This window comes from Coturnix japonica, chromosome 38 (genome assembly GCF_054131305.1).
Source record: "Coturnix japonica strain WE chromosome 38, WE-NBRP24, whole genome shotgun sequence".
Taxonomy (NCBI): Eukaryota; Metazoa; Chordata; class Aves; order Galliformes; family Phasianidae; genus Coturnix; species Coturnix japonica.
Window position 1 is genome coordinate 4,278,291 of NC_140700.1, and position 15,093 is coordinate 4,293,383.

Sequence of the window (15,093 nt, forward strand, 5' to 3'; positions counted from 1 at the left end):
GCCATCTTGGTGCTGTGGAGACGGCCGGCGGTCACCGGGACGAAGGGTTGTTGTGTCCGCCATGTTGTCCCGTCTCGTCCTTCGTGCCGGTGAGCGGGCACGGCTCCTTATAGGAAACAACGGGTGGGAACTGGGGGGAAGGGGAGGGTATGTCTGAGCTCCGTCCTGACGTGCCCTGTGCCCTTCATCTCATCCCACAGCCCCCGCCGTGTTGAAGGGCCTGCAGGGCCTGTCGCCTCCTGTGTGTGTGGGGTGAGTATCGCGCTGATGGGGTGGGTTTCTCTCTTTGGTTCTTATTGCATTGAATGGGAACCTTCATATTGCAGCGTATTACACGTCACGAGGCCGCTTCACACCGGGCTGCAGCGCTTGGCTCCTGTGCCACCTCTGCCGGAGAAAGGAGGAGAGGTTCGACATGGGCTGATCCCTGAGGAGTTCTTCCAGTTTCTCTATCCTAAAACCGGAGTTACAGGTTAATATATGAGTGTTAAGGTGGCAGAGATGTTAATGTACCAGATTTGCTTTATTCGTGTTGATATGTTGTGTTCCTCACTGCCCAAGAAACAGATTTCACATCTACCTATTAGGTAGATCTCTTTGACTTCCCTTCCAGACCCTGCAGTCCTGTGATGTGCTTTTAATTAACATTTACTTGGGCTTATTTAGATGTGTCCATAATCCTAACATAATATAGGTAAAGTATGAGTGAAAACACAGCATCAGTCAGCATCCTGCAAGTGTTTAAAGCATGATATTTAAGGAGGAGGTGGAGAATTTTTACTCTCTATTATGGGAGTATGAGAGGGTCTCTCTCTATTATGAGAGTATGAGGGGGTCTCTATGAGAGTATGAGGGGGTCTCTCTATTATGAGAGTATGAGGGGGGTCTCTCTCTATTATGAGAGTATGAGGGGGTCTCTCTCTATTATGAGAGTATGAGGGGGTCTCTCTCTATTATGAGAGTATGAGGGGGTCCCTCTCTATTATGAGAGGGTGATTATGAGGCCTTTGTAGTATCCCTGGCGTTAAGTGCCTTTGAACAGCCTTACAATAGTCTAGGCCTGCAGCAGGCACCTCAATGGGTTGAATTTGTGCTGTCCTATGTAGAGCCAGGAGCTGGATGCAATGCTCCTTGTGGTGTCCTTCCCACTGTGGTGCTCTGAAGCTGATTCTGCCTTTGGTCATGGTACAAAGGAATGTTTCCTGGAGTTAATCTATTTGCTTTTAAGTGTTTCGCTTCAATGCAAATAATACTGATTTATTTATTTATCAGGGCCTTACATGTTGGGAACTGGACTCCTGCTTTACTTTCTCTCTAAGGAAATCTACGTCATTAACCACGAGACTATTGCAGCTATCTCCATACTTTCCGTCATTATTTATGTTGTTAAAAAGTACGGTGCTGACGTAGCAGCTTTTGCTGACAAACTTAATGAGGTAAAAAGAAATCGCAATCCAACTTTGCAGAAGCTAAAAACTGATTGATCTGCTGAAGTAGGTCTGGGCTGTGATAGAATCCGAGCCTGTTATTCTTGTACCTGTGCTTAAATGAGGTATGTTTTAGGTCTTATGTTGGTGTTGCTACATGGCTTTGGGGGGACAAAAATGAAGGAAAGCACCAAACACAAATATTTGATGTCTTTTGTAAGTACAGTTGGTTGTGAACAGTAATTCTTGTCATGCCATCCTCAAACCTGATGCAATTTAGCTTGTGTAGGTATTTCTCTCTCAACTTGTAATGCAGAATTTCAGGAGTAGGTTGCAGATCACTTGCTTTCTTTGCAGCTTCCTTTAATTCTGAATCATATATTTGGTTTCTGCTTTCAGGAGAAAGTTGCTAAAGCTTTGGAGGTGAAAAATGAAGCAATTAAAGCACTGGAAACTGCCATTGAGGAGGAGAAAAAGGAGCAGTGGAGAACTGAAGGCCACCGTTACCTCTTTGATGCTAAGAGGGTATGCAGCTCTAGCTTTGCTGCTCACTTTTACTGCTGTTTCCATCACATAATGTGGGTGCCTTGGGTTACTAACAAGCAATAAACCAGTTATGAGATATTTGTTGCAGACAAGGCCAGTTCCACTACATGATCTGTTGTATGGGGGCTGTGTTCTGCTCTGTTGTCTTGTTGTCAAATATTAATCTGTTGATTTCATCTTCTGTGTCTAGAATAACATTGCAATGTTGCTGGAAGCTAACTATCGAGAAAGAATGCTGACAGTATACAATGAAGTAAAGAAAAGGCTGGACTATCAGGTGGCTCTGCAGAACTTGAAGCGGCAGAAAGAACAAGATCACATGGTTCAGTGGGTGGAGAAGAATGTTATTCAGAGCATCACTCCTCAGCAGGTATTGGTTTTTGCTGTTTGCCTTAATCTGTGTTATATCTTAGTCTACAGGTATATTGCTTGCCTTACAAGCTATATAGCATTGTTCCTTTCAGTCTATAACTCATTTTGAGCATTCAAAGAGACAATAAAAAGATGCACTAAATAATTGCTCTGCTTGTTTAACTTCCTACTGAAAACCTTTTCTTTTTCTTTTGCAGCAAAAGGAGAGCATTGCAAAGTGCATTTTGGACCTGAAGGCACTATCAAAGAACGCCCAGGTGTCGGTGTAACCATGTAGTACCTGATTCCTCTGAGGTGCCCCATTACTCACTGTTGGAAACTCTTGATTGTAAAATGTCATTAAAACCAACAAACAAAAATCTTTGCTGTCTTTGACTCTCGGTGATAGTAGTGGTGTGTGTGTGTGTTTGCAGTAGCCTGATTGGTAATGCAAATAAACCACTGCAGTTAGGTTATAGTGGGGGATTAATTCCAACCGCAGCATGTACAGCTTGCTGTGGTTCCTGGTTCATTTGTGAACCCATCTGGAGGTGAGATGCTGACCCAATGCTACCCAATGAGATGATTGGATATATGATCCTCATATAGGACAATTGGAAAAAAATAAAAAGAAGTAACAAAGCTTTAAATAATTACAAAAGCTTCTTCTTGTTCTGCAGAAAAGAGGATATGACTGGCAGGAAACAGAAGAGAAAGCTTAACTTCTGCTGAATTTACCACCGTAAGGATTAGAGCAGTAGAATTGATAAGTATGACCTGGAGGGACTGAAGCACCTTTTGTATGTGGACTGGTAATGTGGTAAGGGAACACTGCTGGTGGAGTTGGTAAAATAGACAGGTTCCTACACTGTTTTTCATTACAACAGCTGAGAGAAAAAGGTGTTCTATGGAGGCCTTAAAGGCAAAGCTTATCTACCTTAAGGTAAAGGTGGCTATTTTTGTTTCCCTCTGGCATTTCCTTGCAATAAAGGTTTCTCATCATTTCCTGTCTTTTTTTTTTAAAAAAAAAAAAAAAAGCGAAGTTACTCAACTTCCACATTGATTTCTCGTTTGAATTTAAGCTTTCACAAGCTGGACATGTTCTGCTCATAAAGGCAGCACGTAGTGCTGTGCAAGCACTGCTATAACCCTACGGAAGTTTTCTACCAGCAAGCGGGCGGCTATTATACAGTGTGAGGTAAGATGAAGCTGTATCACTTATCAGCTTTACTTCTCATATTGGAAGTGCAATGTACTTTGAGATCTAGCTGTTGGGATATGCAGGAGAAAAAGGTGGAAGCAACAGTGGGAGCAGTTTGTTTTCATGTTGTGAGGGTGGGTTGGATGTTCTTTGCAATGTGTAGTTTGAAAACCAGGTAATGAGAGAGATCAGGGTGAGAATTTCCTAGTAAACCTGTATTTCCCTACCTTCAAGCTTGCACCTACATTTGAGAATAACGTTTTAATTCTTATCTTCTTCTGAATGTGGCTTAAGACCCTTTTGGTTTTTCCTATCCATGCTTCTGATCATGGAAATTCTCATAAAGATCCCTCTATTCCAGCTAAGTAACACTGGGGATATTTTTTATTCTGATATTAAATATATCCCATCATTTTGAGAGGAGCAGTTGTTCTTATCAAAGGCTACTGGGTTTGCGTGCACTTGGGTGCAGGAGTGAGATGTTGAGAAGTGTTCTGTAATTGCCAGATTTCCTGCTGTGGTTTTGTTCAAGTTTGTGTAAGGTGCCTAAAACCCTGATAAAAGTTAAATCAAGTCTGAGACGTGAATGAGGACGTTAGCTTTGTGTCATGTCTGTGTGTGTGAATACAGCTTTCCCTTACCTTTAGGATTTCTTGCTGCCAACTGGTGTTTGGAGAGAATGGGACGTAGCTACTCAAAACCAGGTATTTCATTTTATTATTATTTATTTAAGGAGTTCTATTAGATCCGTTGATCTTGGCTACATCACCACTTTCCTGGCTCAGAAAGGTGGTTGTGGGGGTAGCTTTGTGGATAAATGTGCTTGGGAAGTTACTGCACAATCCCCAAAGGCTGCTGGGGAGCAGTGGATGTGAGGATAAGGGGCGTTTTTCTGCCTTCTGTTACACTTGCAACATTTCTTGCAGTCATTCTTGAATAGGTTCGCACTTGTTTGTTGTTTGCTTGCTGCTTGTAATAGTACTGGAAATATTAACACATTTAAACTCTTTCTGTTCATTTTTAGTTACACCAGCACCCATTTCCACTACTGTCACTGTACAAACCACTGTACAGACACCTACTGCAGCCCTGCCAGGTTCAGAAGGCGAATCCTTGTTTGATAAGTAAATGCTACACCTTTATTTCTTTACTTTGAAAACCTTGAAACTACAGACCCTTTATGTAGGGGAGAAATTGCACAATAATGCAGTTTATGCCCCATTTTTGTACAAGTTTGCTTAGAATTTTCTAGTCTGTGCTCTACGTACTTATTAATACTTAATGCAGATATCTTGTGATCTCATGGGGCTTGGTAATTGGATGTTTAGTAAGCTTGGTTGAATTTGAAAGCTATTAATTCTTTGATATTTCTGTAAGAATGCGATTCTGACTCTGTTTCCTGTGCATCAACAGCCCTGAAATATTCTACTTAGCACTAGCCTTTATCTCTGGCATCCTGTCAACTCTTCTGGTGGTTGCAGTCATCTACCTCATCAGAAAAAGTAAGTGGCACAGTCAGGGAAATGCCAGCAGCGTGGTTCTTGGGTTTCCAAATCATTCGATTTGCAGTAAAGATTGCAACAGATTTCGGGTTGGATTGCCCAGCTGTCAGCTGAGAGGGAACTGCACAATTGGCTGGCAGAGTATCACAGCCAATTCCTCTTTCTGTGGCACAAATGACAAAGGAGCATAACTGTGTGCCTTGCGGTTAAGGGTGAGAGGAATAAATTGTCATGCACACAGGGCAGACCAACCAACCGACCCACTGGGTCCTCATTGCTCCCTAGTTCTGTAATTAAAGCATCCTTGTTGTGAGTTTTGTTCTGTTACCTTTAAATGGCCATCTAGAAGTGCTGTATGGACTAAGAACAACTGCACCACCTGGCTAATCTCACTCTGCTCTCCTCCCTTCTAGGGTATAAGAGATCCCAGGAAAATCTACAAGAACAGGTTCCTTCCAAGGCACCATGTGAGGAATCTGCTGAAAACACCCAGGTAAAAAAGCTATAATTCCTGGGGCTGCTCAGGTTCTGTAGCATTGAGGTCAAACTCAGAGCAGGAAATTTGTCCTGAGATGTTACATTTGCACTTTCTCTGATGGTTTTAACCTCTTTCATATCCCAGAATGAGGTCTCTTACGCCTCTGTGGTCATCAAGCCCCGACCGAAAGCAGCACCTGTTTGACAGTGGAACTTTGCCATGAGAGCACCTGCACTTTCTGCATGTTGGATGCCATGGGATTGTTGCACGGAGGACTGTAGTGCTCTGTGAGATATCCAGGCTGCAGTACATAACATCAGCAGAATTCATAGCTGGGAGGAGAAAACAGCATCTCCTGTTCTACAACTCTTGCCAACACTGGGGACAAGTTGCTTTCTCTACCGCCTTCCCTCATCCGTAGAGCAATCCTGGTGACAACCTGTTGCGCAGTTTCCGTGTGGGTTTCTGCCATTGCTTGGAACTGCTGAAGAGAACTGAAAAACAGAAGTGTCTCTCTGCACCTGTTCACATCTGTGCCCTTATTTCCCTGTTCAGTCTCTGGCTGCAGCGTTTTTGATAAGAGCGCCCGATGCTTTGGTTAAATTGCTGAACTATATTATGATGAACCACTGCGGGGCAGCACCGAGCAGCTGCTGCTGGAAGGAATCGGTTCCATGTACCGGCAGGGATCGCATCTCCGAGTTGTGATGTACTCATTCAGTGACTTCCTTTGCCCAGCTGCTTCATTAAGGGTGGGACCACGTAACAGGGTGGGTTTGGGCAGCAGCAAAGGATTACATCAGATAATGAACTAAGATCTCTGATCGTTGTTAAAGGAGCAGGCACTGGCTTTTATGTAGTTTATAGAGCTACATAACAGAAGGATGAACTCCCCTTTGATTGTTTTCCCAGACCACTTTTACTATGCAAAGATGAAGAAAAAAGAGCCTTGCCTTGAATTGCCTCTGTTCAGCTTAAGCCGTGTTCCCTGAAACCAAGCTGTGCTATAGCATCTACTCTGCAGCTTCTGAGCTGTTGGGATGCCTGCTAAAACAAAGCAGGGATTTATTGTAACACTTCGACTTTGCATAAAGTCCATTTAATATTTATTATCCTTCATGAAAATGTAGCAGCACTGACTGACTGATGATGGGTGCAAGAGGAGGCAGTGAGGGCATCCTGCATTGCAAGCATTTATCCTGTATTTAAGTGTACGCAGACAATCCTTATGGAGGAGGGGGGGGAAGGACAAAGTTAATCTTAACTCTTTTCTGTATTTTGAAACTTATATAATACAGACATGCAGGTGTAAGACATGTATGTGCACCCCCATGGGATGGAGGCAGCTCCTGGTGCAGTCTTTCATTTGAAGATGGAGGTCTCATGTGATGCTATAACTGCACTTGTGCTGCTGGAGCGAAACATCAGTGCAGGTGTGGTTGTGTGCAAGTAAAGAGAAAGCAAAATGCTGGCCAAAAGACTTGTCAGGCTTGAGTTGAAGCTAGAAACTAGCAAGAACTGTTGCATTATTTCTTACTTCCTGTGGATCAGAAGTAAAAAGTCCATCTTTGTAACAGTGCTTTGGGTCACAGTCTGCCAAGCAACGCTCAGATCAGTAAACAAGAACCAGAAGGTGCTCCTAAAGGCAGGTGCTTACCTGAGAAGATCTGGGCTTGGTACAGCAACAACCAAGCCAGATTTACTGGGGTATAATAACGTAGAAGTTCAGAAATTAACTTTTTGGGCTTAATGTGAAATGAGAATCAGACAGTATGCGAGGAGCTCACCCTTATCATCACACAGTTTGTGTCAGACAGCAGCTGGAACTGGACTGGTTTTTCCCTTAAAGCATTTTATCAGTGCTCTTGTACATGCTGGTGGGTCAACGTTCATTCGATGTCTATGGCAGCTGGTGTGTTTAATCTGTGAGAACTGCATCTGGCTTTGGGCTTTTTTCTGCATAGGATGTAAGTCCTTAAAATGAAAAGGTAAGTGGTTTTGAACTTCTTTATCTTGCAAGCATAGACAATGGGGTTCATGGCAGAATTAGCGTGAGATAACAAGATTCCCAAGAAGATCCAAGGTTTCGGAATCTTAGATCCAGGGTAAAAGTAGGAAACGCAGTTCATGATGGACAGAGGCAACCAGGACACTGCAAACAGGAAGAGAACAAGTGCCAGAGATTTGGCTTTCTTGAACTCCTTCCCATAGAACGTACCCACCCCTCTCCCATTGGTGGCTCCTTGGCTTAGCTTTGTCCTGATGATGTAAAATACTGCGACATAGAGAGCACACATGATGCTCAGAGGGATGAGAGTCCACGTGAAGAAGGAAAAATACACCATGTAATCCATCCTTATCACGGAGGTAAATTCACACGTGTGGTAACGGGTGCTTTGATTGTTCCATCCAAACATTGGGGTTAATCCCACCAGCAGGGACAGAAACCAGCACAGCCCCAGCGCCCACCAAATCCTTCTCTCTGTAGAGATGATTTTATATCTGTTAAGGAAGAAAACCAAGTTCACATTGAACAGAAGTGTCTGAAATACTTGGGGATGATTTCAGTAACTCGTGTTCAAAAACTTGAGGTTTATAATGACAAACTGGAGCACCAACTTGGGGGGGGGGAAGAAAAACCTTATTCTGTTATAAGCCATAATAGGGGGAGGAAAACCTTATTCTGTTACAAGCCATAACTCTTCTCTCTAACAGTCATAGAAAGTGAACTATGTTTAACTTCCCTTCTTTGTGGTTGGCTGCTGTTTTATTTCTTGTTTCATTCTGATCTCAATGCTCCTTTTGCCTGGATAATACTTGTATTTCCACAATGTATAGGTCTTCTCCCCACAAAAATATGTCCATTTATGCCTGCAGTTTTGCTCTCTGTATGTCTTTCCATTCAAACACAGAAAGGGAAAGCCTTCATAAATCCTTATTATTTTCAGCCAGCAATCAAAGAGAACGTATTTAAAAGATTATCCTCAGAAACCCAAAGAAATCTGTAGCACATTTAGCATCTGCACAACAACCCATCAGCCAAAGAACAGAACTATGTGCTCACCTGATGGGCATCTTCACACGCAGGTAGCGGTCGATGGCGATGGCCAGCAAGGAAAGGATGGAGGCTTGGGTGAAGACCACCATGAGGCAGCAGAGGAAGAGGCAGAAATAGAACGGGATGCTGACCTGCAGGCTGACCAACACGGCCAGCGGGATGACAAAAACCCCCACTGCGATATCAGCCAGCGCCAGGGAGGCAATGAAGTACATGGTGGTGTTGTGGAAGGCTGCATTCAGCTTCACTGCCCAGACCACTGGGATGTTCCCCAGGGCTGCAAGCAGAGCCACCAGGCACTCAGCACCAATGTAGATCCCATCCGTGCTGCCCATCACTTGGCTGCTGTTGAAGGGCACATCGGTGGGGCTGCTGCTGGCTGGCCATGAGCTGCCCTGTGGGTACATGGGCACCGGTGGTCCCTGTGGAAGCCGCAGTGCTGCTGTGGGCTGTCTGGGTGCCTCCCTGGCGTGTGAACATCCTCCAGAATTTCACATCCTCAACGCTCAGCAGTCAATCAGCTGTTGTCCTTCCACAGGCTGCTGATGTCTCAGCGTTCATTCCTCCTTCTGGACACGTCTGAAGCTCCCTGCAACCCTTTGGAAGGTCTGTGCTTTCAAGTTCTTCGGAAAGATGTTTTAAAGTGGAAAAAGGAGGAAAAAAAGCAGGAAAAACTCTCCTTACCAGCAACCCAAAACCAAATGTGACCAGTAGAAGGAAGCTGATAAGGCAGCTTTAGAAGTGAGAGACCTATACCCAGAACTGTCTGTACACTGCTGCCTCTATCAATGCAGATAATCGTTCTGTGGTCATTGTAGGAAATGATGCAGCTCATAGGGTGATTTGCTGCATTCCTGACCATAGTGACAGTGATGTTTTCAAGTAGGAGCCCATAGGGCCACCGACCCCAACCTCATTGTTGGCCCGCCCCAGGGTGGTGGGTGCCAAAAGGCCAGGGCTGGGTCATGGAATACAGAACAAGCACCAGGCAGAACAGGGCTGTGCATGTAGAAAGCACCACCTCCAGCCACAGCATCCCTATCCCTGGCAGAGCAGGGGAAGTGAAACTGGCAGGAGGCAGAGCTAGAAATAAAGGAGACTTCTTCATTTTCTTCTGTGAAATGGGCTGGCCAAGGCTGATTCATTGAAATATATAAGTACTGCGTGCTCCCCGAATGGAAGCTGTGTTGTTGCTATTACACCTGGGCATGCTGGACAGGAGGCTCCTGCAGATGTTGTGGAGGAGAAGTGAGACACTGTGCTTCCTTTAGGCACAACATGGCACATCAGCAACGTGGCACCTTTTGTGTGTGTAAAAAGATGTACTGCTATGGCACATCATCCTTCTGCTTGTTGTATTGACGCTGTTGGAGAGTTTGAACCCCTTTGCTGCCAAATACAGCATATTGTGTTTCATAAAAGTAGCTGGGATCTGAAGCAGCCTTCCTGCACTGATGAAACTGGCAGCAGGAGGAGCTTTGTGCAAGAAACATTGGGGTTGGCTGCACAGGATCCCCTCTTTGTTCCCCCCCACACACCCTGCAGCAGGATAAGCTCCTGCTGAGCCCTGCAGAACCTCAGCCCTGGCTTTGCTGCTGCACAGAAAGCAGCTGGAGTAGGTTTTTGAGCCAGCAATCTAAGGCTTTGTTTGAGATTAGGATTCAGAGGTGTATTTTTAGATCCTGCTATTTAGCTGGAGCTCCAAGCAGTGCCCAGGGCCCATGCTGGGTGCTGGGATACCTCCGGTTCAGCAGAGCTCAGGGATGGTGCAGTGCAATGGGGTTAAACTGTGCCTCAGAACCCGGTCCCAGAGCTGGATGGATTTGCCATTTAAAGGCTGCAGTCAGCGCTTGTTTCTTGGATGGCTCCAGCGAAAGGCTTCCAGCTATTCCCTGAGGACCCTCCTACATCCTGGTGAGATAAGGATCAGGAAGGGAATGGTCTAACTGCAATCTCAGCAGCGGCTCTGAGCACAGATTTGCTTTTCACATTGGGGGTGGAGAAGAGACTTTATAGAAAAACAAGTATTTCTAAGTGACAATCGCATGCAGGTGGGGGAAAGAACAACTCACGATGATGAGCTTATCATCTTATCAACACTGCAGGGCAGCCAGCAGCACTGCCCAGGGCTGGACTCAGTCCTGCTGTGCCCCGGAGCACCCTGTGATGCTCATGGTTCTCTTTCCCTTCTTCTTGGCTGCTTTCCCTTTTCATCAAATGAGATGTAACTCCATGTAACTCTGGGGCTCCATCACCCCGGCTGCGGTTCAATTGCTCTCTGCTCTTTTAGCTGACCGAATTTCACCCTCCCTTTCACCCCTGTCTGGCAGGTTTGGGCCTCGCTGTCCTATAGTGTGGTCTGCCCTTATGTGCAGGTGAATGCTCTGCAATGGGGAACTGCCTCTAGTGCAAATTGCTTAGAAAATGTGACTCAGCTCTGAGTGGCACACACAGGTCAATGCAGCAGCGGCACAACTACTAAAGGGGGGAGGTTACATTTCCCTTGCATGGTTTCTAAGTGCTGTTTTCCTGCCTTTAGCTCTCTAATCAAAGCAAGGCGTTATTTATAGCACGGCCACTTCTTTCTGGGTAAGCCCAGAGTGGCCCCGATGGCTTAAAAGGATTTACTCCAGACTGACGTGGGTGCAGCAAACAGCAGGGTTGGGTCCTGAGGCCGCAGTGCTGCACAGGTGAAGTTCAGAACCCATGCTGTGATGGGGCAGGGTTTGTGGCACAGCTGCAGGGCTGCAGGCAGAGCTGTGCCCTGCAGGAAGGAAGTGTTGCTTGCACCTCGTTATTTTTAATTCGCTTCTGTTTGGACCCAGCCCTTTCCATGATGCGTGGCAGGAATCCGAGGCCTCCTTTGTTTCTGTGATGAACTCAGAAAAAAAATAATGGCTTTCATTTTTCTTTGCTGCCCATTTGCAGCACAGCACACAGAGCGGATCCCTCGATGGAGCAGAAAGCTCAGCTGTCCCCTTCCCACCCACTGCAGCCCTGATTTGTAGGTACATCATTCTCCAGCACTGCCCTCAATGTGCAGCATCCGAGTCCCATAACCGTACATCAGGATTTGCCCACGAATTAGGCTGGCGCCAGAGGGATGGCGATGCACTTCTTCTCCAGCAGGAAGGAATATAAACTGAGCGTGCTGCCAGCCAGACAACGGCAGAACATTTGTTACTGGAGAACAAGATGTAGGGCTCATCCAATGCAGCTGTGCAGCACCTTGGTGAGCTGGGATGGTGCACTCAGCAGGGACCCATGGGCACAGCTGCTGTGTTTTGTGTTGAAGCAGATGGGGGATGCTGAAATGAAGCTGTGGTGCTCCCATCCCTTCGGCTCCTCGCTGCTTCCGCTGTGCTCTGTGGGTGTGGGGTGGGTGGGATGGAGGTGCTGAGCTCAGCTCTGTTCGCTCTGCAGGCAGGAAACGAGCTCAAGCCGTGCTCACAGAGCTCCATGTGCTCACTGCAGCCCAGCCAATGCTCGGCATCCTCATCCCCTGCTAGTTTCATTTGTGGAGGAAATCCTGTGCCAGGGCAGCCAGAGGCCACCAAACATGCAGACAGAACGTGTGAGGGCAAACCATAGCGGTGCAGGCTCCTTGGTTAACCGAGGCAATGATTTTAATAGGTTCTCACAATAGGGAGGCCTCTCTGACACATGGCCCACCTCAGTGGTGGGAGCAGGGGGGCTGCAGGACCCTGCACCCCCCAGCACCTGGAGCATCCTGGAGCCTGAACCCACAGCACCCTGCAGCACTGCAGGGCATGGAGGGCTCACTTTGATTTGGTGCTTTGCAGTGTGCACCTTCAGCTGCATCTTGCTCCTGGCCCTCAGCCTGCCGGCTCTGCTCTCCCATCTGACTGCCTTTGCATTCAATGCAAGGTGTGCTATGGCCAGGGCTGAACCTGAGAGGCCCTTCCATAGAGAGGAGATCCCAAAGCAGCTTCCAGCCGTGGGATCTGGATGAGGTGAGTCCAATGAGCAGCACTGCCTTGCTGTAGGGCTATGCAGATCCCTATGCTGGCATTGCTCACCTGTGAAACACCCCTGCAGCCCTCCTGGCAATGCACAGCCCTGCTGCTGCTCGTCCCCGCATGGAGCTGTGGGCTCCAAACCTGAAGGTGCCAGCAGCAGGAGGCTGGTGCTGTGCTGCCACATGGGGTCACAGTGCAGGTCACCATGCCTGGAGCAGTGCTGGTGACACCTGAAGAACCGCACGGAGAACATTTCTGAGCAATGAGAGGAGAGATATTAGTCACTCTCTTTCTGCATCAAGCCTGAGTGGAAGAAACCAGTAGGCAAGCTGGGTCATCTGCTTGTGATCAGGGCTCCTGGTAGAGCAGCACGACGTGACCAAGCACCAGCATGACAACATCCCCTTGCTGCACTGTCTGACTCTGGGAGACCTGTGTTGGAGTGGCAGCAAGGCACGTCCCTGCTTCCATAGCACAGAGCTGGCAGTGGGGCCCGAGCCCTGCATGAACCCCACAGCACCCGCAGCAGCAGCGCTGCCTGCAGCCATCAGCAAGAACCGAGTGCAGCACTGCACCACAAACACAGGCGACAGCTGATGGAACAGGCTGATATCTCTGTGGTTTCTGTAACTCTAGCAATCCAGGTGGAGTTTTCTGATATTACGGGAGCTCCAAGAATTGGCCCCAAATACCCCATGAGATTGGTAAGTGTGATGGCATCACTTAGTGCACAAACACCAGTGTGTGTCCTGCGCTGTTCGGGTCACTGCTGAGTGCTGTGCTTGTTAATGCTGAGCAGAGAAGAGCCCTGCAGCCCCACCAGCTCTTTGCAGTGCGGTCACAGCTTGCAGCAGCACAGAGCAGCACCATCCGCGAGCACTGACACACAGCACAAGCTGCCTGCAGCTCCATGCTGCCCATCTGCTGAGCTTCCCACATCATCTGCAACTGTTTGAATCGCTGCTCCTCTCTATTACCAAACACTGGATGGGAGACGGGCTATTTTAAAAGGCATCTGCTGTTATTTATCCAAACACTTTTCCTTCCAAAGGCCGAGCAGAGGAAAGTGTTGAAAGCCAAAGCCCCCCCCCAGATGTTCCTAGGAAGCAGCCAGGCTGCTCTTTAGCTGACGATGTGGATGTGAGCATGATGAACTTCTGATGCTCTCTGTGCTCCTTGGCACAGCTGTGTGCTGGAGGTGAGGTGTGGGGCTCCCATCCTGCCCAGCACCATATAGAGGGGCCATATAGAAGGGCAAAACCCCAACACAGAACCTCACAGAACACCCAGCCCTGCTTGGGCAGTTTCCATCCCCTGTGCTGTGTGGGATACACGAGGCAATGCTGTGATTCTATCAGCCAGGAATCCAGGCTTGTTACGTGATTGCAAATGGTTTCTGGATCTCATTAAATCAGCAAACGGGCATTAGCTGGATATTTACATCAGCTCAACTTGTGATAATTCACCCAATTGGGTCCTATTGGAGCTGTAGGGGTCCTTCTGCCTGCAGCTGAGCTGGGAAAGCTCCTTCCTTCTGTTCTAATCCTCATAACCGGGTCTGTGTTCAACCAGCTTTAATTTCAACCCATTGCAAAGTCTGACTCAGCGACAAATATTATCAGCTTCCATCCAAACCTGCAGAAAACTTGGATGGAAATCAAACTTTATCAGAACAGACCTCAACCAAGTGCTCTGTTCTGCTGAATCAGGCCCTGGCTGTGCCGGGACCCTCATTGTTTTGCAGCTTCAGATGACCTGAAGGAGCTGAGCCATAGAGCTGGGACATCAGAATGGTGCTATTGCTACCTGCAAGCAAAACTGAGCTGCTCCAACCCCGTGCACAGTGCAGTGTTGAAGTACTGTTTACTTTTGATTACAGCAGAGGACCGGAGTGGGACTTTGAGCCGTGCTGCTGATCGCATGGAGATCACAGAATCACACAGAATCACACGGAATGACCCGGGTTGGAAGGGACCTCAAGGATCATGTAGTTCCAACCCCCTGCCTGGCAGGGCCACCAAACATACACCTTTACTAGATCAGGTTGCCCAGGGCCCCGTCCAACCTGGCCTTGAACACCTCCAAGGACGGGGCATCCACAACCTCCCTGGGCAGCCTGTTCCAGGACCTAACCACTCTCCTAGTAAAGAACTTCCCCCTAACACCCAACCTAAATCTTCCCTCTTTTAACTTAAAACCATTTCCCCGTGTCCTGCTATTGTCAGCCCTTTCCAAGAGTTTAAGGGAAGAGTAAGTTCCCTTCAGGTATTGAAAGGCTGCAATGAGGTCACCCCGCAACCTTCTCTTCTCCAGGCTGAACAAACCCAACTCCCTCAGCCTGTCCTCATAGGGGAGCTGCTCCAGCCCCCTGATCATCTTCCTGTCCCTCCTCTGGACCCTTAACAAAATCTCCATGTCTTTCTTGTACTGAGGGCTCCACACCTGGATACATTACAACAGATGGGGCCTCACAAGAGCAGCGTGGGATTATGACATAGAATGGCAGAATTCTTTGGGCCCTGCCCAGCACCGAGGGACACACAGAGTTCA

General features: G+C 47.4%; 3 protein-coding genes across 5 annotated transcripts; 2 read left to right on the forward strand and 1 right to left on the reverse strand.

The window, feature by feature from the left end:
• The first annotated feature begins 21 nt into the window (after positions 1–21).
• On the forward strand, positions 22–2,704 carry ATP5PB (ATP synthase peripheral stalk-membrane subunit b). The gene is made up of 7 exons (XM_015885219.3): positions 22–89; positions 201–252; positions 327–472; positions 1,273–1,436; positions 1,827–1,952; positions 2,164–2,343; positions 2,543–2,704. Exons 1-7 carry the CDS (start codon positions 62–64, stop codon positions 2,612–2,614), a joined length of 768 nt encoding a protein of 255 aa, XP_015740705.1. The 5' UTR covers positions 22–61; the 3' UTR covers positions 2,615–2,704.
• Positions 2,705–3,004: 300 nt separating this feature from the next.
• Positions 3,005–7,079, forward strand: C38H1orf162 (chromosome 38 C1orf162 homolog). 3 transcript variants are annotated; one of them, XM_015885221.3, is made up of 7 exons: positions 3,005–3,267; positions 3,407–3,522; positions 4,173–4,229; positions 4,550–4,649; positions 4,939–5,027; positions 5,441–5,520; positions 5,650–7,079. In XM_015885221.3, exons 3-7 carry the CDS (start codon positions 4,205–4,207, stop codon positions 5,707–5,709), a joined length of 354 nt encoding a protein of 117 aa, XP_015740707.2. In that variant the 5' UTR covers positions 3,005–3,267; positions 3,407–3,522; positions 4,173–4,204; the 3' UTR covers positions 5,710–7,079. The 3 variants fall into 3 exon arrangements, with proteins under 3 accessions (XP_015740707.2, XP_085383549.1, XP_015740706.2); XM_085527423.1 differs by having other exon boundaries at positions 3,005–3,144; XM_015885220.3 differs by having other exon boundaries at positions 3,005–4,229.
• ADORA3 (adenosine A3 receptor) lies at positions 6,595–9,679 on the reverse strand. Its single transcript, XM_015885222.3, has 2 exons — positions 8,570–9,679; positions 6,595–8,007 (listed from the first exon to the last, which is right to left on the reverse strand). The coding sequence occupies exons 1-2, from the start codon at positions 8,968–8,970 to the stop codon at positions 7,395–7,397; spliced, it is 1,014 nt and encodes a 337-aa protein (XP_015740708.2). The 5' UTR covers positions 8,971–9,679; the 3' UTR covers positions 6,595–7,394.
• Between the last annotated feature and the right edge of the window lie 5,414 nt (positions 9,680–15,093).

What these genes read in the sequence shown, in the direction of transcription:
- ATP5PB (XM_015885219.3), top strand. Translation starts at nt 62, where the DNA reads ATGTTGTCCCGTCTCGTCCTTCGTGCCG. An exon ending in CCGTCTCGTCCTTCGTGCCG is followed by an intron (nt 90 to 200) that starts GTGAGCGGGCAC and finishes CTCATCCCACAG; the next exon opens with CCCCCGCCGTGTTGAAGGGC. An exon ending in TTGCTGACAAACTTAATGAG is followed by an intron (nt 1,437 to 1,826) that starts GTAAAAAGAAAT and finishes TTCTGCTTTCAG; the next exon opens with GAGAAAGTTGCTAAAGCTTT.
- ADORA3 (XM_015885222.3), bottom strand. Translation starts at nt 8,970, where the DNA reads ATGTACCCACAGGGCAGCTCATGGCCAGCCAGCAGCAGCCCCACCGAT. An exon ending in CGTGTGAAGATGCCCATCAG is followed by an intron (nt 8,008 to 8,569) that starts GTGAGCACATAG and finishes CTTCCTTAACAG; the next exon opens with ATATAAAATCATCTCTACAG.
- C38H1orf162 (XM_015885220.3), top strand. Translation starts at nt 4,112, where the DNA reads ATGAGGACGTTAGCTTTGTGTCATGTCTGTGTGTGTGAATACAGCTTT. An exon ending in ACGTAGCTACTCAAAACCAG is followed by an intron (nt 4,230 to 4,549) that starts GTATTTCATTTT and finishes GTTCATTTTTAG; the next exon opens with TTACACCAGCACCCATTTCC. An exon ending in AATCTGCTGAAAACACCCAG is followed by an intron (nt 5,521 to 5,649) that starts GTAAAAAAGCTA and finishes TTCATATCCCAG; the next exon opens with AATGAGGTCTCTTACGCCTC.